The sequence below is a fragment of the Hippocampus zosterae genome, chromosome 19 (genome assembly GCF_025434085.1).
Source record: "Hippocampus zosterae strain Florida chromosome 19, ASM2543408v3, whole genome shotgun sequence".
NCBI classification, from domain to species: domain Eukaryota; kingdom Metazoa; phylum Chordata; class Actinopteri; order Syngnathiformes; family Syngnathidae; genus Hippocampus; species Hippocampus zosterae.
Window position 1 is genome coordinate 3,220,499 of NC_067469.1, and position 24,987 is coordinate 3,245,485.

The window sequence follows — 24,987 nt, forward strand, 5'->3', positions numbered from 1 at the left end:
GGCGTGCGCGTCGTGAGCTTGAAATACATCAAAACACACGCAGACGACGAACACGCCTCGGCTGTTCCCTCATGTCTGCGTGCGCGCAGACCTTGCCAATAAGTCAGTCATCTTTTGAGGTGACATTCAGCTCTCCCATGACACCATTTGCATATTTTGTCAGGCGAGCTGAAACAATCCGTGCCCTTCTGTCATTGCTAATTCCCCCCGTCTTTGTTGGCTTTTAAACAGATCGAGCGTGACTAACTGGCCACCACTGCAGCACAACTACGAGCCAGGGAAACTGACAAAGCACTTTTATTATTTCCTATATTAAGCGCTGTGATTTATTACCCGTTCAGTTGAGCATTTATGTAGAATTTGATCTGAAATTTCTCGATTAACCTCCGGCGGTATTTTGTCGTGTTATTGTCGTTGGCTGTCGGGCGTCATTTCTTCAATTCCAATTTCTCTTTCCAACATCAATGACAAACTAGCACAAACGATTCCTGATTTGTTGCAAAACCAAATAACATTTTGAACGTCTCGGGGAGGCAGCAATTGAAATCAACAAATGCTTTGACTGTTTTTTCGGGTCAGGTCACACATCTCGGCATTGCAGTATCATGTCCAATTTAGAAGGAGACACTGCGGGCACTCTTCTTGATGGTGTAAAAGGGCTGTAATGTTCTGTGTGGTGTGGGGGAAAAAAAACAGCGCAGTTTCTCCTGACATGACGGTGTCAAGGAACATCTCAAGTGCATTCAGATGGTGGTTTGACTGGCTACTTGAAGTGGAATTAAGCCTTCAACTGTGCCTCGTCAAAAAGCTAAGATCCCACTCCAAGAGGAAACTACTTGAATTGCCCTTTTCTTGCCACAGAAAAAGGACCAGAACTTGATCTGGGCACTCGATCTAAAGCACCATCACGGACTCATTAGCGGGTGTAGCTCCCAAACTAAGAGACAGCTGGCTGCAAGTATCCGTATCATCCAGACAGGGCCTGTCAGCTTGGCCTCCTCCCAAGGTCACAGCAAGTCTCTCAAAGAGAACAGGCATCACAGCAGCACATGGCAATATAAAGAGAGACTCTCGCGACATACGCGTCACAGTACGTGACTGTTTTGGAAAAATGGACATGGAGCAAAGGTTATTGTCATTGGGCAGCATTGGTTTCTTCAAACATTCTTTTGGCATCATGCCGAACGAGACAATACGACCTGGCTGGCGTGTTTTCTCTGCTGTCTGACAGTATCCAGGCAACAGCCAATCACCGTGGTTATTACATCATCTGCCAGACCGGGCCCACCCCCCTGTTTTTTTTTGTTTTTGTTTGTTTTGTTTTAATTCATCTCCAAACAACCTTTAGATAGTTGATCCTGATGACTGGTTAGCGGAAGTGGAAAATGATACTTCACACTGACGAGTGGCATGTTGTAGGTTCGAGTGTCGAAAATTGGATTTACGCTGCATATGCCCACTTTGCATGTCATGCTTATGATCTGATTGTTTTGAATTGTATGTCAGCATCGTTATTTCAAGCATGTTGGGAGGACAACCTCCTCGCCATGCTTCATATTACGCTTCAGGACTTTATAAATAGCACTGATCAGGGATATCACCGACAGTTTCACTAATTGCATGCCCGGCCTATTTGACTGTGTTCATTATGAATTAATTGGCAGCTTGAGAACAACATTGTCAAATTAGCACATTATTTAGTTTTTTATGGTAGACATGTTGTCAAAGTGCTGCTCACACATTTAGCACACATTAGCATTCATTTGGAGTCATTCGAGACCACCTAATGAATCTAAGTGTAACATGAATCGGACTGCACTTTGATTTGGTGTGGGGGGGGGGGGGGGGATTGGCAGGTATTGTGCTCATTTCAACAACTGAAATGATGTTTTAGTAACATTGGCTTACCCCATCGCTGTGTCTTTGCTCTGGATCGTGCAGTGGTCTACTGCACACCATAATCTCAAATTTGCTGCCGTGGCCTGTTTTCTTGTTGCCCCAGTCTCCACTCAAATAATATTTGTTTCCTTACCGTGACCAACCGCCCAATTCCTCTTTTGTTGTTGTTGTTGTTGTGCTTGTCTTGTTCCAAAGGATGCAGTTTGGTTCCTCATTGTTTTTGTCTGGCATCTTATGGCCAAGAAGTCACAAAGAAAACTTGGTGGTGGTAGCATTACTGCTGTGAAGGATTTTGTAGAGGGGAACATCGGCTGAACGGGTTAAAATTGACATCAGGATTTCTTGGGAGATTAGCGACCTTATCATAGGCATAAACTCCTCGATCACATATTGCATTTTATCGTGCTGTCCTATTCTTATTTCACAGGTTTGGATAAAAAAAATATATAAATAATAATAATCATGAATTAATGAAAAAGAACTTGCAGGACCAAACCGTGATTTAGCGCATTAGCGTTCGCGCTCCGAATTCCCCATGTGGACACATACCACCTGGCAGGGGCTTCTGCCCAGTGTGAGTCAGAGCACTTTGACTATTAACACACAGCGTGTAGCATGGCACCAAAGAGGAGCCAAAGCCATCTGGTCATGTCAACCTGTGTAACCGCACGCACATTGTTTCTTTGCAGAATAAAATAAAATAAAAGAGTACCTCATGCCTGGCCTCTGAGATCGAGAAAATCCACAAACTATCAATATGGTTATATGCCATCATACTTACTTGTGTAAGATATTATTAGTTGATACGTTGGTCTCAAATATACATTTCGTACCCTGCGTCTATTGGGGAGACGGGTGCAGGTGAGTTGTACATTGTCTAATTTTACAAACCAAAAATAACCCCATAGTGCAAACTCTCTACTTTGTCTGGCTCTGTAATGAGAGACAAACCTCTGCCAAAGTATAAACATTTGCGACCTGAATACTCAAACAGCCGCCTGGCATTAGTTAAAAAAATATATCATTGAAAAAAAAAGTGCTATTTGCAGTGGATCTGATGTGAATGCATTGTAACGCTCTCGCAAAACATGGAGGAAGGCAGCCCAAATGACTGCCATCGTTTTTCATCTGCAAAAGGGCACTAGAGCAGAAGAGTGGGTGGATTTAATTTGATTTTTTTTCGACAATTTGGAAATTAATCCACAGTAATTGCCCCATATGCACAGAATGCAGAAACAAAATTCAAGTGCTGCAAAATCAGGCATAAAATCTTTTGAATCCTCCTCGCCATGCTCAAAACCCACAAATTGTATCGCCACTTGCAAGTTTGCTCTTTGCTAAAGACATTGCCCTCATCTTAGTTGAAGTCAATTTCCTGTGGTCTTCCCTTTCAGCTGTTTCTAATTTCTAAAGCACTAAAAGGTTGCTGATAAATTGTTTATTCAAGATAAAACTGCTTTTGTTGCAAGTATAGCACCTGCGAAGTACTTATTGTCACAATATTGTGATGATCCTGACTATTTTGGTCACTGGAAGAAAAGGAGCGGTTTCATCTTTTAAAAGATTGCTATTGAGCAGAAGAGGGGGGTAATTGGCTCTTCTTGGATGCTGCCATTAATGCGACTATGACTCAAACAGTGCAGCTGGTGGCAATAGTTTGTGTATCCCTTTCTCACTTGTGCTGTGTATGCTACTCTTTAAATCTCTCCAAATTACTGCCACCGAAGTGAATGGTGGAGATGGGATCTTGAGATCTTGACGACCTCAAGAGACACGCATGTACAGGATCTATACATCTGAAAATGTCTTTCTGGCCCTTTTAACTGTCCACATGTGAACGTTTTAGCCACCGTTTCCGGCATCCATTTTATCAGTGGTCTTTTCGTTATTCGTTGTCTCCACTCCTGACCTTCTTCACCCTCTCACTCTCCTGATGGCACGCTACGCCCTCGCCTCTCTCCGTTCCTCTGACTCACAAGGTCTCTCGCTCACACACGCGTACAGTACACACGGTACATTAACTTTTACGCGTTGTCAATAGTGCCGATTCGCTGGTAATTCGGCCTTCATAACACGCGCCTATCCCGCACGCACATTGAAAGGTTATGACTGAGACACGAGAGGCGACACACACACTCACGTGGCAAACAACGAAACGCAACGAAAATATGCACATTCCGAATGCAGTCTTCATCTCCCACACAAACACACACACACACTGGCCCAGATCCCTCTTATGAAGCAGCACTGTTTGGTGGAATGTACAGCAGAAGCTGGGTGGTGGTGGTGGTGGTGGTGGTGGTGGAGGGAGGAGGGGGCGGGGGGTGCTACAGCTCTCTGAGCATCTCCATGGAAACAGGATGGAGAGCAACATTTCCTGCTCAGCATACTGTCAGAGACTCAAGATGAATCCAGTCCTCATTAGGGAAGTCAAAGCATAGCACCACACACCAGGAGGGTGATTGTATTCTTAATCGCAACAGCTTTTTGATTGATTGATTGATTGATTTTTTTGCCTACAACATGCATGGACGCACACAAACACTTGGGTGAAGGGGTTTCCTCCCGCTCCCTAAAAATAGAATGGAAGCTCCGAAATTGTGTGGTGATGGTGATATTGATATTTACAACTTTTCGCAAACCGCATTTAATTAACATATTCGGTGACTGCAGTCAAACATTTGACTTTGTCTACGTGCGCTGCTTGAGGAGGAGGACAAAGTGAAAATCCGGACTGCTACGTTTTCTTTCCCGTGCTGGTTAGCAACTCGTTAGCTGCCATATGCTTCCTATTCAACATGCGTTTGCCTTAAGTCAGTGGTCGGTTTCATTTTGTGTGTGTAAAAGTTGATCAATGTGAGCAGCCTCTGTGACGGATATTTATATCTGTCATGAAATTAAAGTGGGTATTTTATATTGTGTGGAACAGATCCGGATGCTCCAAGTTGCCGAGTGAGTCGGCGCCTGTTTTTGTTGGTCGTGCGCTGCAACCAGAGGTGTCATGCAGGAAAATCCCTTTGTTGGCAGATGTTTTAGTGGCAATGACGGAGCTGGCTTGTGCCAACAAATAAATGCTGCAGTGAGAAATTCAAGCTTGGGCCACCGCGCTGCAGGTGACGCTCAGCAGTAGCTGATACTTCCGAGTCGTGTTTTCGCTTTCCTGTTATTTTATTATTTCGAGTATGTACTCGGGTCAAAGAAGCCATAGAGGGTGTTCATTTCGTGCATGTTCTCAGCACACAGCCAATCATATCGATCATGAGCTGTGCTTCAAATGTGAAGCGGACTTCTCTGAACACTCTCAAACTCTCCCTTCCACTCACTCGTACGCCCCCACACAGCCTTGCTCACTACCTAACATGGTAATGTTCCGAAGAGGACTAGCGAGGATCAAAATGGAAAAGTAGGATTGGGGTTATTTTCACACAGTTTTTGTCACTTCTAACACACATTCGAAGACCAACTGGTCAGAAAACATTTGGACGGATGGATAATGTGCGTGGGAAATTGTAGATGGTGGTGAACTGTGATCAACCACAATCGGTGGTTAGTCATTTTAATCTAAAACTCACACTGCAAAACCAAATATTGATTACCATAGAACTCAGAAGAGCCAAGACATGCCGATTCTATTTATGATCCCAAAATTGTAAACAATCAAATATATTGACGTCTTTCAACTTTAAAAGCTTCATGACGTCTACCGAGCGAAAATAAATAAATATCACGAAACATTTACAGAAGTGTCCAGTTGTCAAACTCCTGAAATTTACAGACAGGAAGTAGAGTGGCTGGTGTCACAACCTCGAGTTGATAGAGATGATTGAGGACTTCAGAAAATGAAGTTGCCCGGATTTTATTGAGCCAAAGCTCGTACTGTTCTGTATTTTATCCCCGCAAACGAAAATGTCACAAACAAGTTTCCCACGCCCGCACCAGATGGTCTCCCAGGGCACACAGATGTGGTTAGGAATCACCTCCCTGGTGAAAGCCTTTTCCACGTAGTCCCTTTTAGCCTCTCGTGGCCGCTTGACAGAATCTGCAACATTGTGCCAGAGCTATCTGAACGAGGCTTTGGAGAATGATTGTGTTGCCGTTGGAGGATCATCGTAGTGAAAAGCCTGCCAGGGTGCGCTGATTTAACTTCTGAGAGCTTCTGTATGTCAACGACCTCATTTATACACTTTGGTCACTTTGTCTTATCTATGTTGAAGATTTTTTTATTTTTTTGGATCACTAGTTTACCCTGAAGTGAATGTGTCTGCCAGTTAGGAGTGGAAATCAAAAAGTAACTCACAGTAGGACATCGTCCTGAGATTGTCACGATCTGGTGACTGTGGGACCACCAAGTTGATGCTTATGTAAGAAGAAAATAAAGTATTACGTTACATCTATTGCAACCTACGTGTATTTGTAGCCAAATGTATGATGGCTTCAGCTCATGAGTAGTTCAGCTTCACTTTTTTCTTTTTTTTTGCGGGCAGTTTATGCATAATTATAGCACAAGTGTTTTCTCTAAGACGCCCACTCGCAGGAATCCGAAACGCCTGAAGCCCTCTCAAACAGCAGGAGGTCTGATTTTGATATCACTGCAGCATCCCAGTTTATCGTCCATTACTAATTCAAATACAACGATACGGGTGGGAACCTTCATGAGGTCACGTCAGCCTTTGATCTGCCACACTCAACACGAGCTAACCGGCAGCTTAACTAAAATCGGACAGATGAATCTGTGTATTTTCCTGAAGTGGCCGTCTGCATCGCCTCCTGACCGTAAAGTCCTCTCTCGTCAATGAAAATCAAGTCACAATTAATTGAGATTGTGGGTTATTTGCCTCCCCTTTGGGCCAAACCAAATTGATAAGAAATTATAACATAATCATTGAATATCGTTAAATGAGACGATGCTCTTTTGGAGCAAATCATGTTGGCATCATGCGTGGCAGTGAGAATGATGGTCAGCTGTTTGGCCAGACAGTCCAGCTAAAACCCCCCCTTGTTGCCCATGGAGAAGCCTGGGCGAGGGGCAATCCCTCCCACCCTGTTGGATTCTGTCACACACAGACACTGTGTATGGACACACTTGTGAATGAATAGCGGAGCCTCTTCACCAGAACCAAAGGCTACAGATTGCCACACGGTGTGGACATACATCAAGATACACACACACACACACACACACAAGCCTCTGTGCAACTTCTCATCTACCTGTTCAATTCAGACACTTGAGGCTGCAACAGTTTCACGGGAGGGAAAAAACTGAAGAGCTGGAATTGAGGAGCCGTGGTCTTACCGTGCAGCGAGCCTCTGTTGCGGAAGCATTGGAGCACATATGCTGTGTGTCATCACACGATGACTGGGAAGCTGCGGCCAGCCGAGAAGGTGTTTCACATCAAAGAACAGAGATGGGGAAGCGGGATATCTGCTCTGCTTTTCTGCTCCGTTTTTGCAAAGCCCTCGGAGAAATGGAGCATAGACGGAGGAGGAAGAAGAGGGGGGAAAGAAGAGGAGGAGGAGGAGGCGGAGAGGAAAGGCAAGAGGAGAAAGCAGCGTGCCGGGCTGGGCTGTTGTGGCTCACCTGGAGCACTGTTGGGCTCCGCATTTACTCCTCCACTGCAGCAGTGCGAGCTGCTTGTTTCACAGGCTCCCACACATCACCGCAAAACAAGGATGCGGATTCTGCATCGTGCTGGATTCGGGATTCTGCAGCTCTGTTGCGCCATGCGCTTCAAGTCCCATCAGCATGCATGCTGACGTCCCTCCTCGCAGTGCCCCCTCAAGTCTGCACTTATGCCTTTCCCCTCGCTTGTGTGCCGTCTCAGTGTTGAGGCGGTGGTGGTTTGTTAGCACTTGTGATGAGTCACAGGTGATGTTCTCGCTTGTGTGTCCCTGTAATGATTTGTGCGTGTCATAAAACGTCAGGCTCCATAAAGCCTCCGCCAACATCACGTAGCATCACTGAGATGGCGTATTGGCAAACAAAAAGAAATGGAAGTTGTTTCTTGGCCTACGGGGGGGCCGCTGTTGAGATTTTATTTCTTTTTTAATCGAAAAGGAAACAATACAGGAATCCATCCAATCATTTTCTATACCACATATTCAGGGTCTCGATGAGCTGCAGCCTATCTATGCTTCCGTTGAGCGAAAGACAAACTACACCCTAGAATGGTAGCCAGTATCGATAGGGTCAGGCGAGTAAACCACTACAACATCGGTTACTCCATGCAGAAAACGTCATCACAGCACACATTGCTGCGAACGCCAAACAACCTGAATTTACATTTTGATTCACTCCAGCTCAAGGGTGATTGCTGCATGGACCCAAAAACACACTTCCGTGTGAAATAACAGCAAAATAGGACTTCATGATTACTGACAGGGGTGCGCATAAAAAAATGTGGGTGTGGATGTCAAATGAGCACCAGACATTGTTGACTTTCAATGTGCCATGTGCACTTGAAGTTCATCATCTGATTGTTTGACACTCTCAAAAGATGAAAATGTTGCCAACATTTATTTATTTCCTTTTTTTTTCCAAATATTGATTTCATTTGTCAAGAATTCCCATTTCTCTGTCGGGCTTGTGTTGTCCTTGTTTCTTAGATCCGCTGTCGTTTACATGACCCCCCCCCCCCCCCCGCCTCTCCCCCCTGTCAAAAGAACTGCACTCGCATTTCTCTTGAGTGCTACCTGCACTCAATCAGAATGCCAATGAGCTGCGCTCATGGCCTAAAATCAATTCAAAAAGATATTTGTTCCATTTTAATATTGTCTTTTGACCCCAAAAGCTCGGCTGCGCTGCAGGGCACAAAAGAGGCTGATGAATTCAGGGAAAAACCGAGAGTGGCTGGAATTTAAAGTTATATGACTGGGCATATTGAAGGCATAACAATGACTAGATGAACTATGATGGCGCTGAGTGGAAAACACGTCAGGTGTCAGGTAAAAAAAAAAAAATCGTACACGATCATACCAAACCATCTGCATATGTTAAGCTTGCATATTATGGCGCCTGCAACTCTTCCCATGCTGCCACTTCTCACATCTTTCGCCATTGACATATTTCTTGGAGCTTTGGAAGCTGTGGATCAAAATGATACTTTGGTTGGTCTAGGCAGCTACTTTGTTATTAGAGAAAACACTTCCACCTAGTGGTGCTACCTGGCTGTGGTTTATTGTTCCAAAAACTGTAGTTGACTGTTACACTTACACTCTAAGCAATAATGTTAATATTTTCGGCACATCTCTTACGACAAGCAGGTCCATCCATCCATCCATTTTCCAAACCGCTTGATCCTCACTAGGGTCGCGGGGGGTGCTGGAGCCTATCCCAGCCGTCTTCTGGCAGTAGGCGGGGGACACCCTGAATCGGTTGCCAGCCAATCACAGGTTTAAAAAAAAACAAAAATCACAACCGTACCTCTCGACTCATCTATGATGCATAGTTGGACCAAAAATTCACATCACGTTTACCATTTCTCTTTCATTCACTGGCAAACTACAGTACATGTTTTTGCACCAGTATGACAATCATGCTGTTTACACCAATTACCATCCACTTGCACACATGAAAGAGTCTGCTCAATATTGATCAAAACCGTCCTGTAGCAATCTGAGCTGCACCCCTTGGTGGCAAGCATGGCGATAAAAGACCAACCTTGTTTGTGTGTGAGCATCTGCCGCTAGTAAAATTTGCTTCGTGCTGACGTAAGCTAGAATTTGGTTGCCCAAAAAGAAGCCAGAGAAAGAGGACACCCCCGCCTTGTTTCTATTGATGCCTGTGAACCCTTTGTGACCTCTGCCGAGTTGAACAAATCAGTCATCCCTTTTTTTTTTTTTTTTTTGGTAGCTCAAACGTCTTGGCGTACCACAACAGCCAACGCCCTCATCAAGTTGTAGTGAGGTCAGCGTCATCGATTCACCGTGGCCTGTTTGGGTCAGGCTGGGTTTAAGACTTTCCCATAATGCACTTGGCGCGCGGTGAAGGAACTAATAGCGCAGGGTGTTCAACAAGAATACACGTAAAGGCGAGTCGAGAGCACCGTCAATTACAGCGATGGTTAAATGTGACACATTTTGCCAGCATAGATGCAAATCCCGCTCGTTTCAAAACCGAATATCCTCAGGGGTGAAATGGTTACTCAACTTTCTGCTCCAATCCATAAAGACGCACAAAAATGCAATATGCACATTAAAAATAAAAAAAATCCTAAATATATTCACAGTTACTTGAATCAGCAGCATTTGTCTAAGACAATTTTTAGATCATAAAAACAGACAGGAGATTGGCACCGGGAGTATGAGATTGCCTCAAAATCTTTCAAAACGTGGATATTCTTAGACCAGTCGCATCATTATTTGTCATGTTTCGTATGCCCTTTTCCCAACTGCTGTACATAATGAATCTGTGTCCACATTTATTAATCAAGACCGCATTGCTTCTCACCCTGCTCGAAGAATCACAGTATCTTACCTGCATCTTTGTCCAAGAAAAGGCAGCACTGAGTCTTTAGTAACCATGGTAACACCTGTGACACAAAGACGTATGTACACTAGTTCAATACAGCTGAGTCACTCCTTTTGTACATTGGCTTAAGGTGGAAACATTGAAAGTGGAAATGCTGTACTAGGGTACTCGATGTTATTGAACTGGTTACCATTTCTTCGGACACGCACGCACGCACACCCATAAACACAAACACACACCTTGCAGTGACATATCAAGGTTCTGCACAACTTTCTACCCCCCCCCCCTCGCTGGTGTTCATGCCCACATGATCTCGCCGCCCTAACAACAAGAACACGTTTTCGCGCGCGTTACCTTCTTCATGGCTGACATGTTCCATTCACGGCGAAGGTCACTTCCTCACGAGGCTCTTCCACTGCCGGCGAGCGGCGATCATGTCTCCCCCTCCGGTCCCCCACCCGCCAGCTGTGTTTGCGATGAGGTTAGTTATCCCCGTGGGGAACGTGCATGTGATTCCGCGCCGCGGAGTCTGCGTGGAGGAGGCGGGGGGTCTCGTGGCATCCGCGTGCATGGATGTGTGCAGCGCTCACCCAGATGTTTTGTGTACCAAGCTTTGCGCTCTCCACCGCATCTGACGCCATTTTTTTCCCACAACCCTCCCCCTGCCCCAAAGTCTGCATCCTCACAGTGTGATGCAGTCACAACTTCTTTGCTACTTCTATTAATAGAGAACTCTGACGCGCTAAAATGTCCCTCAATAGGAAATGGCCATGTTGCTGTTAATTAGGACTCCTATCAACTGTACCTGAAATTTTTATAATGTATCCTTGCACAATCCTAAAATGTAATACACGTTTGTGAGTTGTGCACTCCTGGCCCGGGCAGCAGAATAAGATGAAAAAGCAAAAAAGAGCAAAAACTCTTATTTTGTTGTGGCCAGTGACACTAGTTTTAAACTCCAGCCTCCAACATGGCAACCTTCGCCATACAAGCATTTTGGCTGACAAATTGTGGATGAAGAATGGGATGGCATCCCTCTGCAGCATGTGACAGGCTTGTGAGCAGCATGATGAGGAGGGTGCCAGGCTGTCGTGACTGTGTTTGACTCCTGATTGTTACTTGTGTGGTATTTGTTTCAGCTGCAGCTTCCATTCTTGTGCTTCTGCAAATTTTGACATTTCAACGCTGGTGTCTCTTTCTATGGCCATGGCACAATCAGCTCATCACAAATATTCCATTTCTGGGTCAAGCTTTTGCTGCTTACTGGTAATTTGTGGATTATTATTATTATTTTCTTTTTACCTACTTATTAACTGCTTTATTTGTCTCATATTAATGCATGTGTGATATTCAGGAGTTACAGCATTACCACTAGCAGGCTACCCATATAATTCCTTGTTACCTTCATTCACCTTTTTGTTCCAAAACTTTCCGGAAGTGACGTTTTTCAGGCTTCCGATTGGCTTATTTTCCTTGTCGGGTGTTACGTGAGCGCCTCACGTAGTCCAACTCTGCATAAATTGTCTGGACGGATGCGTTTAGTACATTTCGAGATGCTTACCGTTGTATTGTTGTTAAGTCTCTTTCCTTATTCGGAGTTGGTTTGTTACACGTGAATAAAAAAAATCCAATAGTGTGCATTTATTTATTCATACTTGCCAAATAGGTTAAACTTTTATGGTATAACTAACTCCTTCGCATTTCCATGTGTAGCTGCTGCACCAGCGAAAAGTTCCTCCCTCTGTTTTGACGCATCAAAGACGAGGAAGCAGCAGAATGTTGGGGTGCGGATCGCGCAGCTCACGAGAGCCCGCATGAACTTCAGGATGGCGCCGGCACCTCTATAAAGCTCTATGCACGTTCGAGCTACGACGCACGTCATTCACGTGGCATTCCGAGGAAGGAGCCGGAAACGATCAGCAGGCGCAGGACGCTCGCCTGAGCCGCTCCAAGAAGCGAAACGCGTGCAGCTGCCAGGTACGCCTGTGCGAAAGTCTCATTGTGGCGTCTTGAATCATTCTAATCCACTTCCGGAGTTGTCGGAACGACAAGTTTGTGGTCTCCGGAGCCAGCAAGTGTTCGCGCTTGATGTACGCTTTCTGCAAAAGTCCAAATCGGATTGAAAAGGAGCCGTTCGCACAACAGCGCGTCATCCCAGCTGATGCACGTGATCGCCTTTAATATGTCACCAACGTCACACTATGAGGTCAATCAAGGACATTGTAAATTGATTAGAATATTGATTGACACTTGCTTCAGGCCTGTCTACTTTAACGGCAGCTACAGAAGCTGCCATGTCATTAACAATGCCACATCTTGTCTTGCATTTGCTGAACAGCTAGCGTGTTTTTACCTCAGAACAGCAGTCAGTGTGTGTGCGTGCGCGTGCGCGCGCGCTGCTCAAACTTTTGTTTTTCCATTTTAGATTGGTTCTCTTGTGCAGACTTCCTCAAGCCCTGTTTCACAATGGGGAATATGAACTACCGCTCCTCAGCAGGTGCATAGTACACCACAGTAAAGTAGCACACAATCCTTTGTCCGATTTTCTCCCCAAACGATAAACTTGCCGGTGTACAAAGTTTTTTTTAAAACGAGTTCACACTCAATGCCAATGTGTGTGTGTGTGGTGTGTGTGTGTGTGTGTTCAGGAGAGAGAGTATCTGTATAATCGAAAAACTGTTATGTCCGTTTTATCAAACTTTCTGGGCCTTGTACAACAACCCCCCCCCCTTACCCGCCACTTTTGTACAAACAAACAAAACCTGTTCAAAACAACCTCACTTTGCTTCCGACCTTTTCACAGTGATTGCTTTTCCTGCAACCAGGTTCCCCTTTGGATTTCTTCCCAACTCCCGCAATGCCCTCCGAGGCAGATCTAATGTCCATGGCCATGGCCATATCCTCCACAAGCTCCTCCCAACGGACACAGACGCCTTCGTTCCAAACAGCCACCGACAACTCCCTGGCAGTCACAGACTGGTCGCAGGAGATGTCTCCTCCCTCCGAATGGGCCATCTTAAGCTTAGACACTGTCAAGTCTCCGAATGTGAGTGGCCAAGACGAGGCCCTGGAGGTCAGTCTGCGCAGCCTGACATCGCTACATACGTCCAGGGCATGGCCTTTGGAGCAGAGCTGGCAGGATGGCGACAGCGGGCTGGAGCCTCAGGCTTCGGTCGAGAGGTCCGGGGAGGAGCTGAGCCGAGACTTGCTCGGCCTGATGGAGCGTCATCGCAACTCGCTGGGCCTCAGCCTCAACACGGACGCCACCGCCGAAGCTGTAGGTAGGCCATGTTTTCATTGATGCCGGATCATCTGTGTGCGGCTGTCCACAGTTTCCGTTTAGGGATTCTCATTTGATGACATTTTCTTAACCGGACACCAAAAAAAAAGTCTGGCTTTTCCTAACCCACTCACTCGCAGGGGAGATTTGCAGATTGGCTTTCTTTTACCCAAGGTCGCGTTAATTACTTTGACCCATCAAATTGGGTTTAATATTAAATTTGGGTGGGCTGACGAGCTGAAGCTGGTTGCACTTTTTTGAGGGCGCGTGGGAGCAGTTTTGTGTATGTGCTGAAGTCAATTCAATGAAAAATGTTTAGAATTTCCCATAGATTCCACAAGATGGCAGCAAAGCACTACTTTTCAACTCACTTCAGCCTTCGTGAACACAACGAAGCCATTGCTTTGACCTGAGTGCAAATGCAGAACTGCAAATAACATATAGGGGCTTTTGTGATGTTGATTAGTCTACTCTCGTTGATACTTTTTCATTTTGCATTTTCCCCATCCTCTCAGAGCTGGTCAGACAGCTGATAACAGAGAGAGACAAACTAGCTGAGGAGGTGAACTGCCTGCGAGAGACGTTAAATGTGAGTCCAGCCAGCAAAATTTTGTGTTGTTGAGTTTTTCCACATGTAAGGCCTTGTGGCAATAGCATCTTTTGTTTTAGATTTACTTGCTTTTATCTGGCACACAAGTGTTACAAGTTGATAAAGTAGGATTTTGCAAAAAGTGCATTTTGTGTACTTGTCAATTTGGGTGGCGCACAGGCTAAGTGCTGTTGTCGTCATCATTGTAAAGCCAGACAATGTGAGATGCCGTACTGTAGCTCTCTGGTGTAAGTATACTCGACAAGCTTTTTTTAAAAAATCATGACGCGTCTGTCTTATGCCATCTGCATCAGAACGAGAAGTTGGAGTGGCAGCAGTTCCAGTTGGACCTGCTGGCGACCGTTTCCGCGGCCGATAGGATGCGTACGGAATCGGAACAAGCCCTCGGCGACTTGGAGGAGGATTGCAAGAGTTTGCAGGAGCAGCTGGCCCAGGCCCATGGAAGGCAGCTCGAGACGCAGCGGGAGATGGAACGTCTGCGGTCCCAACACACGGACGTGTGCTTTCGACTGTCCTCGCTCGAAAAGAAGAAGAAGCAGCAGCAGAAAATGGATGGAAGATTCACAGAAGACAAAAGTAACCCTGCGGAGGGTCACGAGATGAAAATGCACTACTTTATAGAGGATGTTGACATGGACAGTGTTGAAAAACAAGACGAGCACGAAGCTTACGGAGAGCAGGACGCAAATAGATCTGCAAGCTCACAGCTGACAGCCAAGGGCATAGGGAAGGTATACGTGGATGCGCTGGAGAAGAAAAACGGAGGAGGCCGTGACCCGAGGAGGATTGTGATGTCATCCGAACGATCTTTGTAAGTCCACATTAGAGCTCCCGCCAACAACCCCGCTGCCCATCACGGGGTTCCCTGTACAAGTCTAAAATTTGAAAGTTTTTCTCCCACAGGAGTTTGTCCCGCATCCCGTTACCTATTGGCTCCTGTCACAATAACTCGCTGAAAACAAGCTCAACGTTGCCACAATCAAAGGTACAGCACATTCGGTTGATACAGAACAGAACATATTCGCCTGAAAAATCAGACCGTGTTGCTAACAGTTAATTTCATTTTATTTTTTTTATAATTGGCAGAAAGAAGAGCCAATGCGAGGGAGGAAAATGTCTCACATTTTAAAGCGCCAGGACAGCTGGTCAAGTTGTCACACGGGTAATTGATGTCCTTTTTTTTCCTCTCATAACTAATTGTCAAAAAACATGAGTAATGAATCTGGCGACCTGTTACAGTCATAGTGGAGACTTCCGGAGATTCTGAGCCTTTGTCCAGAACAGATGTTCACTCCTATGCCTCCAAACTGCAAATGGATGCTGCATGTACAAAGCCACTTCTGGGTAATATGTCCATGTTGCCCCAAAGACCCGACTATTTGAAGACGAGCCATAACAAATGTGTTTTATTTCTACAGGGTGTGTTTGAAAAGTTCTCAGACTGGTGTCACAAAATGTGTCCTCTTTCAATGTGCAGTTTGCGTGACATGGATTGTTTTTTGTATGTTTTTAGGAAAACAACATGAAGACCCGCCATTAGATATGATCAAGTGAGTACTGATTTTTTGTTTTTGTTTTGTTTGCTTCTTCAATAAATGCTGACCCGGTCAGATTTTACTCAACGCTTAACGTTTGGCAGAAATACAAATACCCAAATGTCATTCTCCCACTCAAAAATCCGGTGACACTTCCTAAAGTGACGGAGATGCTCAAGGCACCACCGTATCTGTAATGTAGCAAATAAAAACACACTTCACCTTTTCTCTCAAACAAAGAGAATACTCATCCATCGATGATTGTCCGACAGGCTATTAAATTGAACGGGATGTATAGCAAAGGTGAAAGCGCTTTGACACGATGACACAATTTGCAGACCTGCGGGTGGATCTCGTGCTCCGCTACGGGGTCACGGCAGCGCCAGAAGAAAGACCCTCCTGAGCCAGTGTCAAAGTCACACAGAAGGCTATCGGGTTCGGGAGTGCACACTTGTATCTTGTCAAATAACAATCTGGTGGCGTTAACAGTGCAAACAAAGGATGACCATTTGAACATTTTGGTCACAGTACATTGAGATCACGAACTTCAGCACCTGTTGGGAGAATGGATTGGCCTTCTGTGCCTTATATCATAAATATCTGCCGACTCTCATCCCTTACAACAGCCTCAACCCAGCGGCGAAGGTAGGAGACATGAAGGAAAGCAATAGAATGAAAACAAGACGTAATAATTTGAAAATGGTGCTTTTCTTGTCCGACCCGCCGCCTCCAAGAAGGAAAATTTGGACCTTGCTTTTAGGACAGGAGAGTCTGTTGGGATCGCAGCCACTCTGGTGAGGCTTTAGTCACATTAACATTGTGAAAGATGTTTCATTCTAGACAAAGACGTACAGAATTGCCTTCCGGATAACTGTGAGTGATCTAGAGGGGCCCAGACTTGAATCCGATCTAATATCTCTGAAGAGATGTGAAAATGGCCGTGCACAGACGCGCCCCATTCTACATTCGTACAAGGTTGCAACATAAAATGTTTGAATACTTCTCGGAAGCAATGACGAATAGCGGAAGGAAATTCTACAATCCTTTCATGGGATATATACCGTAGTGACTGTCTACAACAGAAAATAGATGTGCGGTGTTGTTCGGAGGTTAGATTCCTCAATCCAATTTCAACCATTTTATATTTTAACCCATTTTTCGTAACCTGGTCATTCTATCAACTTTATTCATTCATATCCCTTTTTTTTTTTTGTTGGCCCATGTGTAGTCTCCAACCATGTCCAGTAATTCCAGTCACTAATGTTGTGTTTGTTTGGACTCTTTCATGGTGACCGCGCGTCAGTCGGTGGAAGAGATGCTGAAGGAGGATGGTCCTGACTGGCACAAAGTCCTGTGTTACGTGGAAAGCATATTTCATCACTTTGAGATGGAGGTACCGACCACCCAAAGTATTGACTACGTGACGGCAACATGACTCAAATATATGGTTTTATGGAGCCACACACTTCACCAGTAGAAGAAGGAAGACTGTGTTTAATTTGATCTTTTCCTCGTAATGTTGCTCACACCGCGTAAGAAAAGCAGCCAGGTTTGTTGCGCTTGATATACACCACATTATTATTATTCGTATCTTTTCTTTGTTTTGTGTTTTAAGACGAGAAAACCCATGAATCTAACTGACCAATCACCTGCACTGTAACTCCTTTCATGTTTGCTTGGGTGGGCTTTGAATCACTTTTTGCACTACATTTGGGGAAAAAATGAGCACTTTAAAGGAGACTAAGGAATAGAGGCACTGAAGTGTTGTTTATCTTGGTCGTAAAGCGTCGCCAACTGTAATGGTCACATAACAAATATATACTGTATATATCTTTTAATCCCATCTGTCTGAGGAGCATATTAGGAACGTGTGCATTGGGTCAGTATTTATTTTTTGGTCTTGTTGTTCCCTGAAAACGTAATGCATGAATAAAGATATGTTTAAGCTGCTCAGTGATGCTGTTCCACTGCTAAAATTAAATATGGACTTCAGATAGCCAACATTGCTTCCACTATGTCAGTTATGATATCTTGGTGTGGGCCATTGACCCTCGGCATAAAATTGACAGTTTTAAAACTCAATTAGGTGAACCTAACCTAGTCCTAATTTGACGAGTACAAAAAAAGTTCTACATTGAAAATAAAACGACGTTGGTCATGTGAGATTTTGGAATTGGCAGATTATTTTGCAGTGGTCTCATTTCTATTGAAATCTGTACTGTTTGAAGTTGAAAGGAGGAAAAGGAAAGTTTGACAGACACATTCAGTTGTCTTTACAAGGAAACTTCTCCAAGAAAATACATCAATGGAATTTATTTGCATACAGTATACAAAACCATGTGAAAATTGAGTTAATGGGCATGCTTCTTTTAAATTCAACAACAAAAAACGTTCATGTAAAAAAAAAAAATCCATGAAATGACAATGGTGGAAGTTTTTTAAACATGTTGATATGAAGCCTTTCAAAGATGGGAACACTCATCTTGTGGACATCCCATTGAGGCTACATTCAGACTGCAGACCCAAAGTGACCTGCATGCGCTGCAAAGACATCACACTCAACGTAGTGCTTAAAGAAGTACAGTATCGGGTCAGATGCTGATACAGGCCTCGTATTTCCAAAAAGGAAGAAAAAAACAGATTTTGGTCACATTTGCCTGTAGTCTGAACATAGCCTTTGGTTTATTCTATTTCATGAGGCTGGAATTGCTCCACCTATGGGTGGTGTTGACAGAGGTGGCAGGAGGAGAGACTTGAGTTTGGCTGACATGGCGGCTATTTCAGGGTCTTGTGTTTCGTACATCTTGACCAATCTGGCAAACTTCAGGACACCTTTAAGATAAGCAGGCATGTGATCAAAACCATTTTTGACATTCTACTCTTTCCAAGAAGGAGTAGAATGCATAGATAAACATTGCATTCCACAATGTTTACCTATGTAATCGCACATATTGGGCCTAACTTCTCGTATGCTGGCTGTCATGTGTGTTTAACGATTTTGAATTGCTCTCACCTTCTCCTTCATTGTTAAAGCCGTACGCTTTGATGACTTCCTGTTGAATCAGTGTGGCCACTGGGAGCACAAGTTGGAGCATCTTGCCCATGTCGTTGCATGCACTCTCCCGCGCCTCCTCCATCCTCACCGCGTTTTCCGGCAAAGAGAAGGCCTGGATCACTTCACTGAGTACCACTGAGACACACACCAACACACAACTGGCTTTACGATGGCTATACAGTTACAGCTGCACCACAAAAGTACAATACAGAGAGGTGCATTTATTTCAGTAATTTCGTTTGAAAAACAACGCCAAAACTATGTGAAAAAAACTACAAGTACCATGACACTAAGAAACTGAAGCTATGTTGTTTCAACCCGAAATGATAATTCCCTTTCGTTGTTAATTTAATATGCATGATGTCAATGTTACCTCTGGTCTGCTCTACAGTCAGGTTGGGCTGCTGTGCTGGTGCAGAGGCCATGCCTGTAAAGACACTAGCGACAGAACACACGACATTGGTCTATTATTTTGAATTGTGCACCCAATAATCCAATGTTAAAGTTAGGGGCAGTGAGGGCAAGGTTGATTGAATTCTGTCGATAACGCAAGGTTAACAACGATACCGAGTTCGTCATCTGTTCTGTGGCAACGTCACATCAGGAGTGTAATATGCTTGAAATTTAAAAACGTCAGACCAACGCCAACTAAAGCCAATGTGTAACATTGATGTTTGTAAAGCAAATTGTGTAAAACAATCATGACAACAGGATGAATTAGGTGTGGTTTGAGTTGATGCCTCGACGATCTTTCGTTAACCTTGCCCTCCTCTAACAACGAATGACTTGACCATACAGCCGTATTGCCGTATTGATTCAAACAAACATCTAAAAATGTAGCATTCATACCAACTTACCACCGCGATGAAAACAAGCAAGCAAGCCAAAAAGCTTGGTGCACAGACTGCTGATTGGCGACAAGCGTTTTGCGACACTGAGTTTTGCTTTCAGGCAGACGCGCTGGCTAAAGTAAACGTCAAAGTGGTGACACGGAAATGTCACTAAAACGTGGATACGTGGCAGTCAAAGCACCTTTCTGAACGTTGGAGGTGTCGATGTGCTGGATGGATCAAGCTTGAGCGGCTGCTGACACATTGTGACACGTTTTCCCCCCCAAATGGAGCGGAAGCTTGCAGATTTCAGGGCTCGGCGACAGGCTAAAAGGGCTTCCGGTCGCGAGCAGGTGGTCGCCACTGTTCCCACAACAATCGTGGAAGCGCCTTCAAGCCCTCCACTGAATGAGCAAAATTCATCATTGGGCCCCCCAACAGAGGTGAATGCCGTCCCTTTACATCTTATGCATTGTGTTTTTCAGGTGTTTCAAGTAGTCCAAGAAGCTTATCACAAATTCAATGTAATGAGACGCATTTTCACAATGTTAATCATTTCCCAAGTGTCTTAAAAGCAGGATCGTGTTGTGCTTTTGTCAAAATACACCAAGGACAAAGGACTGTAGTTAACCTACGTATCCTGTGTTTTGTCTTGCTGACCTCCGGACTCAATTCGTTGCCATGACGACTTGGATGTACTTAGCGTCCCAAATCTAAACAAGCTAGTGTGTCTAGTAAAAGGTTTTTTTTAAGATAATCGATTAATCGGTCAGTTATTTTATCAGAACAGCACATTGTTTGAAAGGGACAAAGCAAATCTCTTACATTGATGAAACACGAAAGATAACCCGTCAGCCTTCATGAAGGACAACAGACATCAGAATACTGTACCTTTTGAGAGGCTAAAATTAGAGGATTCTTGTGTTCCCACAGGCCGATAGCGACTGGATGTTGGACAGCTCGTGGGGGAGATGGCTGTCTACAAGATATGACCTCTCCAACATCACCCTGCTCAAAGTCCTGCTCTGGGTGGTCCTGCTCAGCTTTTTCATTGAGTTGGAGTTCGGCTTGCCCTTCTTCATCGTCTCCCTCTTCTACTGGCTGTACGAGGGACTGCGTGACCCGGATGATCGGGAGCCTGGGGAGATGAGTGCTTATTCCGTCTTCAACCCGGACTGTCAACCACTCCTAGGTGCTCTCACCGCGGAGCAGTTGGAGGCGGAGATGGGCTATCGCCCCCATGCAAACAGATGAAATGCATATAAATTGCACTTGTATTTTGACTTGAATTGTCATTACAATGTATTTAATGTCATTAAATGTGATTTGTCTATTGACAGTTATTTCCATTAGTTATTTCCACTGCTATGCAGATGACTGCCAGATCTATGTCCCACTGAGCAAGAAAGACGCCTTCTCGTTAAGGCCACTCCTATCCTGTCTGGAAGAAATCAAAACCTGGAAGGCACAAAATTTCTTGAAATTCAACGAAAAGAAGACAGAGGTGATATTGTTTGGTCCCAGTGGCCCTTGTACATTCCATCCTGTAGACTTGGGCCTCCTGTCTCCTTATCTTAAGTCAGCAGCTCAATTACTGCAATGCCCTTTACTTTGGAGTCAGCCAGTCCTTCATTAAGCGCCTTCAGCTGGTCCAGAATGCCGCTGCTCGCCTCTTGACTGGTACTCGTAAGAGGGATCACATAACTCCTACTGTGGCATCCCTTCACTGGCTCCCCATTCATTTTAGAGTTATTTTCAAGATCCTCTTTGTTTTCAAATCTCTGAATAATATAAATAATAATATATATAATAAATAATATAAATACTGTTGACTTGACTAGTGTTCCACGTTTGCGGTTATCTAGAAAAGGTCATTTTCTGAAAGTAGTCTTTTAAAATGCCAATTTAATGTGGTTTGAGGCACAAACCAGCCTCTAACTGGAGATGTTCTAGGTTCCAATTTGGGCTCACATTCCAGGAATATTGGGTCAATCGAAGACACATTTTTTCTTTGTCCTGCGATTGGTGACCAATCCAGGGTGTACTCGGCCTCTTGAAAATCACCTGGGATCTTACAGAAGATATGATACAGTACACTTGTACACATCTGTAATTGGCGAATCGACGTTCATCAAATGTCCACTACGGGGCAGTGTCGCGTTTTCACGTAGCAAGGCGCTTGTTTAACACAAGAGAGTTACCACTTGTACTTCCCATTGTCGTACAATCACGATTATCCGCGCTGAAAGGGAGCTGGACAAACATTCACGCGCTCTTACTTCCTAATGTGTTAACGGGACCAAATTGGTGGTTCGTTGTGATTTTGAGTACCGGTACTTTTTTTGACAACACAAAGCACCGTGGAGTGCGTTCACATTGTCTTCGCCCTGGTGCAACAATCTTGTCACTCACTGTCCCCTCTTTGGGCTCGAGGTGTTTCTGGCTGCATTTCTAATTAATGTACGAGACTTGATCACAATTGCAAGGTGTTTGTTGTGCTTGTGCCCACACCAGTAAGTATTCCTCCAATCTTTGCCACTGTATTCTTGTGCGAGTGTTTCCACAGAAGACGCAAATTGCATTCGAGCTTCCCCTTCCAAGTTGACAACTGTCAGTCGACGCGTTTGTTGAACCTCTTGCCTGTCTGTTTGAAATGTTATATCACTTCCGCACATGTGATCGACAATTTTAAAGGGTGTGTGTTTTGCTAAACTATACTATATGTGACGTTTAAATGATGTATGGCCACCCACCCTTTAGTATTGTTTAAGTATGAGTACATTTGTATAGTTCAGTCATTTGAGTGTATTGCTCCTCCAGCAATGTCTGGGAGTCCTGCTGTGGTACTTCGCTTAGTGGCCTCGGCTTACACTGTGGCTGAGAAAGCTGGCGACATCGTGAGGAAAGTGCTTAACCGTGGAGACCTCGCCATTGTGGAGAAGGTGAGGGATTCATCCACAAGTGTGTGCAAAATGAGGCTAATATGTCCCCGTTGCATGCAGGAGGGCGCCCATGATCTGCAGACACTTGCGGACAGACTTGTACAGCGGAGCATCTGTGCCTCACTGTCCAGACGCTTCCCGAAGATCACCATCATCGCCGAGGAGGTGAGTGCTCTTTCTTTATGTGCGCTACGGCTTTGCACATATGTACCCCGCGTCTCACCTGGTCAGCTGTAATAAACTCCAGCTCCCCCACCACACAATTAAAAGTCAAGCTCTATAAGACAATGGATGGATCTATAACCATTATTCATATGACTCTTTGGAGGAACTCCCACCTGAGGAGATTAAAGAGGACCTAATTGAAAACGGGGAGGCAGAAGAAATCCTTCAGAAAGTCTGTCCATCCGAATATAGTGGATTGAAAGAGGAGGAGGTAAGAACCAGAACTTTTCCATGGACCACTTGTGGCTGGGTTCGTCTTTAAATGTACAGTTAGGCCGAGTGGTATTCGGAAATGAATGGAGTGTTTGTGATGTTGCCTTTCTACACCATCACAATGGGTTTGAAGGGGCTTAAATGTATTCGAACAGAGTCATAATTGTAAAACGAACTATTTGTAAAGGAGACAAATTGTGCATTTTGTTCACATTTGAAAACCTGATGCACACCAAGCGCCGCGACTGAACACAGCTCAACTGTTGTGATCAATTATTTCAAAACGTTTTCCACCATGATTGTGACTTTACAAGCTGTATAAACCAGATTTTTTTTTAATCACTTTGGATAAGTGAAATAATCGTCCCACCACACTGCTCATCACCAAAAGAACAGCATAACTCCAATTTCTGTGAAATTTTTTTATAACTTAGCCGTTGTCTAAATACATGACCAGTGGCCCTCGTGGTATGTTAAAATTGGTATATCTAGCGAACATTACGTATCCCCCCCCCCCCCCCCTTCTGTCTTCTCAAAATATTAGCTGGTTGTGTGGGTGGACCCAGTGGATGGCACAAAGGAGTACACTGAAGGTGAGTCCACTTTATACAAATGCTCTAACTTAATTTATCGGTAGTACAGCATCAAACCCTAACTTAAATGTGTGTGCAATGTTCACTGCAAATTATGAAATTATGTTGCATCTTTTATTGCTGCATTGATGATTTCAATGACCAAGTGTTTATCTGTCGTAATATTACTGCACTGTTGTGTACTCGAGGTCTCTTGGATAATGTGACAGTGCTGATCGGAATTGCTTACGCGGGCCAAGCAATCGCAGGTGTCATCAACCAGCCTTTCTACAACTACCAGGTCCAGAGCAAACTTAAAACAGTCGAGCTTCTCCTCTTGTGAACTTTTGCCGTTCTCTCCTTTGGCGATGCTTCACTCAAGATGCTTGTCTCTTGTCAGCTCGGGCCAGAGGCGCGTTTGGGAAGAACCATGTGGGCAATGCTTGGGCTAGGTGCCTTTGGATTTCAGCTGCAAGAAGTTCCTGACAACAAAATCATTGTGACCACCACCCGTTCACATAGCAACAAGCTTATAACCGACTGCGTCAATGCGATGGAACCTCAGGAGGTTTTAAGAGTGGGTGGTGCAGGGAACAAGGTAAGAAGGCTTTCATTTTTCGGCACTACAGTCAATCCGGGAGAACCTCTAAAGTTGACTTTGAAGTTCTCATTTCATTGCAAAGCAAACACTTTTTGTCATCAAAAATTACAAATGAGTCGACGAACTCCGATTACGTTCCGTGACGGTGTGATCTTGTCTGCAGATCATCCAGCTCGTTGAAGGCAAGGCGTCCGCTTACGTCTTTGCAAGTCCGGGAACCAAGAAGTGGGACACTTGTGCTCCCGAAGTTCTTCTGCGCTGCGTTGGAGGTATGAAACGTCACTTTACATTCAGCACTTTATTCATTCAGCAGCACTCATCGACTTCACTTTAATGTGTGTTTTCTTTTTTTGGGTGGGGCGGGGGTCCTCCAGGTAAACTGACGGACATGCATAATAATCCATACCGCTATGACGCCAACGTGAAGCGCATGAACTCCGCCGGCGTGCTCGCAACGCTCAGAAACCATGAGTACTACGTCAGCAGAGTGCCTCAGTCGGTGCTGCTCGCTCTCAAATCCAACTGATGCTCGTCCGTCGTGTCATGTACATCGCACGCACTCATGTCATCAATCACACGTAGTGCTTTGACGGCACGGTGAGTTTTATCAAGACATCAAAGGAAAATATGAGGGCCACATCCAGAAGTAAGTTGTTACTCTCTAATATGTATTTTGTGTTTAATGCAGAGTAGAGAGTTAACTGTGAGCTTAGTTTGCATGAGTAAATAGTTCCTCTCAATTTTTGTAATCCTGTGTT

At 44.6% G+C, this 24,987-nt stretch overlaps 5 protein-coding genes across 24 annotated transcripts in view; 3 read left to right on the plus strand and 2 right to left on the minus strand.

Moving 5' to 3' along the window:
* LOC127592078 (disks large-associated protein 2) overlaps positions 1-11,048 on the minus strand; it is a 39,611-nt gene extending 28,563 nt beyond the window's left edge. For 5 of the 12 annotated variants that reach the window (XM_052052516.1, XM_052052525.1, XM_052052518.1 and 2 more), the window contains exons 1-2: positions 10,721-11,045; positions 10,373-10,427 (exon numbers count right to left, since the gene is read on the minus strand). In XM_052052516.1, coding sequence (XP_051908476.1) covers positions 10,373-10,427; positions 10,721-10,738 — 73 coding nt within the window. In that variant the 5' untranslated portion in view covers positions 10,739-11,045. Of the gene's footprint in view, positions 1-7,192; positions 8,534-10,372; positions 10,641-10,720 lie in introns of those variants that run through there. The other 7 variants (XM_052052519.1, XM_052052517.1, XM_052052521.1 and 4 more) reach the window with 5 other exon arrangements.
* Positions 11,049-12,732: 1,684 nt separating this feature from the next.
* On the plus strand, positions 12,733-17,946 carry LOC127592088 (cytospin-A-like). Of its 5 annotated transcripts, none has more exons than XM_052052541.1 (12): positions 12,735-12,863; positions 13,192-13,647; positions 14,162-14,235; positions 14,550-15,067; positions 15,160-15,241; positions 15,343-15,418; positions 15,496-15,600; positions 15,770-15,806; positions 16,130-16,226; positions 16,320-16,436; positions 16,526-16,585; positions 17,095-17,946. In XM_052052541.1, exons 1-12 carry the CDS (start codon positions 12,833-12,835, stop codon positions 17,224-17,226), a joined length of 1,785 nt encoding a protein of 594 aa, XP_051908501.1. In that variant the 5' UTR covers positions 12,735-12,832; the 3' UTR covers positions 17,227-17,946. The 5 variants fall into 5 exon arrangements, with proteins under 5 accessions (XP_051908504.1, XP_051908501.1, XP_051908502.1 ...); XM_052052545.1 differs by lacking the exon at positions 12,735-12,863 and having other exon boundaries at positions 13,276-13,412; positions 13,478-13,647; XM_052052544.1 differs by lacking the exon at positions 15,496-15,600 and having other exon boundaries at positions 12,733-12,863.
* A 142-nt stretch (positions 17,947-18,088) lies between these two features.
* Positions 18,089-19,831, minus strand: grcc10 (gene rich cluster, C10 gene). 4 transcript variants are annotated; one of them, XM_052052600.1, is made up of 4 exons: positions 19,707-19,831; positions 19,220-19,284; positions 18,805-18,981; positions 18,089-18,623 (listed from the first exon to the last, which is right to left on the minus strand). In XM_052052600.1, exons 2-4 carry the CDS (start codon positions 19,269-19,271, stop codon positions 18,484-18,486), a joined length of 369 nt encoding a protein of 122 aa, XP_051908560.1. In that variant the 5' UTR covers positions 19,272-19,284; positions 19,707-19,831; the 3' UTR covers positions 18,089-18,483. The 4 variants fall into 4 exon arrangements, with proteins under 4 accessions (XP_051908560.1, XP_051908556.1, XP_051908557.1 ...); XM_052052596.1 differs by having other exon boundaries at positions 19,700-19,818; XM_052052597.1 differs by having other exon boundaries at positions 19,704-19,776.
* Positions 19,832-19,963: 132 nt separating this feature from the next.
* Positions 19,964-21,015, plus strand: saysd1 (SAYSVFN motif domain containing 1). The gene is made up of 2 exons (XM_052052594.1): positions 19,964-20,119; positions 20,610-21,015. The coding sequence occupies exons 1-2, from the start codon at positions 19,964-19,966 to the stop codon at positions 20,928-20,930; spliced, it is 477 nt and encodes a 158-aa protein (XP_051908554.1). The 3' UTR covers positions 20,931-21,015.
* Positions 21,016-21,833: 818 nt separating this feature from the next.
* On the plus strand, positions 21,834-24,969 carry bpnt1 (bisphosphate nucleotidase 1). 2 transcript variants are annotated; one of them, XM_052052578.1, is made up of 9 exons: positions 21,834-21,986; positions 22,497-22,618; positions 22,679-22,783; positions 22,947-23,054; positions 23,601-23,649; positions 23,838-23,929; positions 24,029-24,226; positions 24,393-24,498; positions 24,604-24,969. In XM_052052578.1, exons 2-9 carry the CDS (start codon positions 22,499-22,501, stop codon positions 24,753-24,755), a joined length of 930 nt encoding a protein of 309 aa, XP_051908538.1. In that variant the 5' UTR covers positions 21,834-21,986; positions 22,497-22,498; the 3' UTR covers positions 24,756-24,969. The 2 variants fall into 2 exon arrangements, with proteins under 2 accessions (XP_051908538.1, XP_051908536.1); XM_052052576.1 differs by lacking the exon at positions 21,834-21,986 and adding an exon at positions 22,022-22,189.
* The last annotated feature ends 18 nt before the right edge of the window (positions 24,970-24,987 follow it).

Coding starts and splice junctions, on each gene's coding strand:
- LOC127592088 (XM_052052541.1), top strand. CDS start 12,833: ATGGGGAATATGAACTACCGCTCCTCAGCAG. Junction 15,601..15,769: donor ATGTACAAAGCCACTTCTGG/GTAATATGTCCA, acceptor GTATGTTTTTAG/GAAAACAACATGAAGACCCG. Junction 16,227..16,319: donor GTCACACAGAAGGCTATCGG/GTTCGGGAGTGC, acceptor TTTTGGTCACAG/TACATTGAGATCACGAACTT.
- grcc10 (XM_052052600.1), bottom strand. CDS start 19,271: ATGGCCTCTGCACCAGCACAGCAGCCCAACCTGACTGTAGAGCAGACC. Junction 18,982..19,219: donor GACTGTAGAGCAGACCAGAG/GTAACATTGACA, acceptor TGTGTGTCTCAG/TGGTACTCAGTGAAGTGATC. Junction 18,624..18,804: donor CTTTAACAATGAAGGAGAAG/GTGAGAGCAATT, acceptor CTTATCTTAAAG/GTGTCCTGAAGTTTGCCAGA.
- saysd1 (XM_052052594.1), top strand. CDS start 19,964: ATGGAGCGGAAGCTTGCAGATTTCAGGGCTCGGCGACAGGCTAAAAGG. Junction 20,120..20,609: donor CATTGGGCCCCCCAACAGAG/GTGAATGCCGTC, acceptor GTGTTCCCACAG/GCCGATAGCGACTGGATGTT.
- bpnt1 (XM_052052578.1), top strand. CDS start 22,499: ATGTCTGGGAGTCCTGCTGTGGTACTTCGCTTAGTGGCCTCGGCTTAC. Junction 22,619..22,678: donor ACCTCGCCATTGTGGAGAAG/GTGAGGGATTCA, acceptor CGTTGCATGCAG/GAGGGCGCCCATGATCTGCA. Junction 23,055..23,600: donor GTGGATTGAAAGAGGAGGAG/GTAAGAACCAGA, acceptor TCAAAATATTAG/CTGGTTGTGTGGGTGGACCC.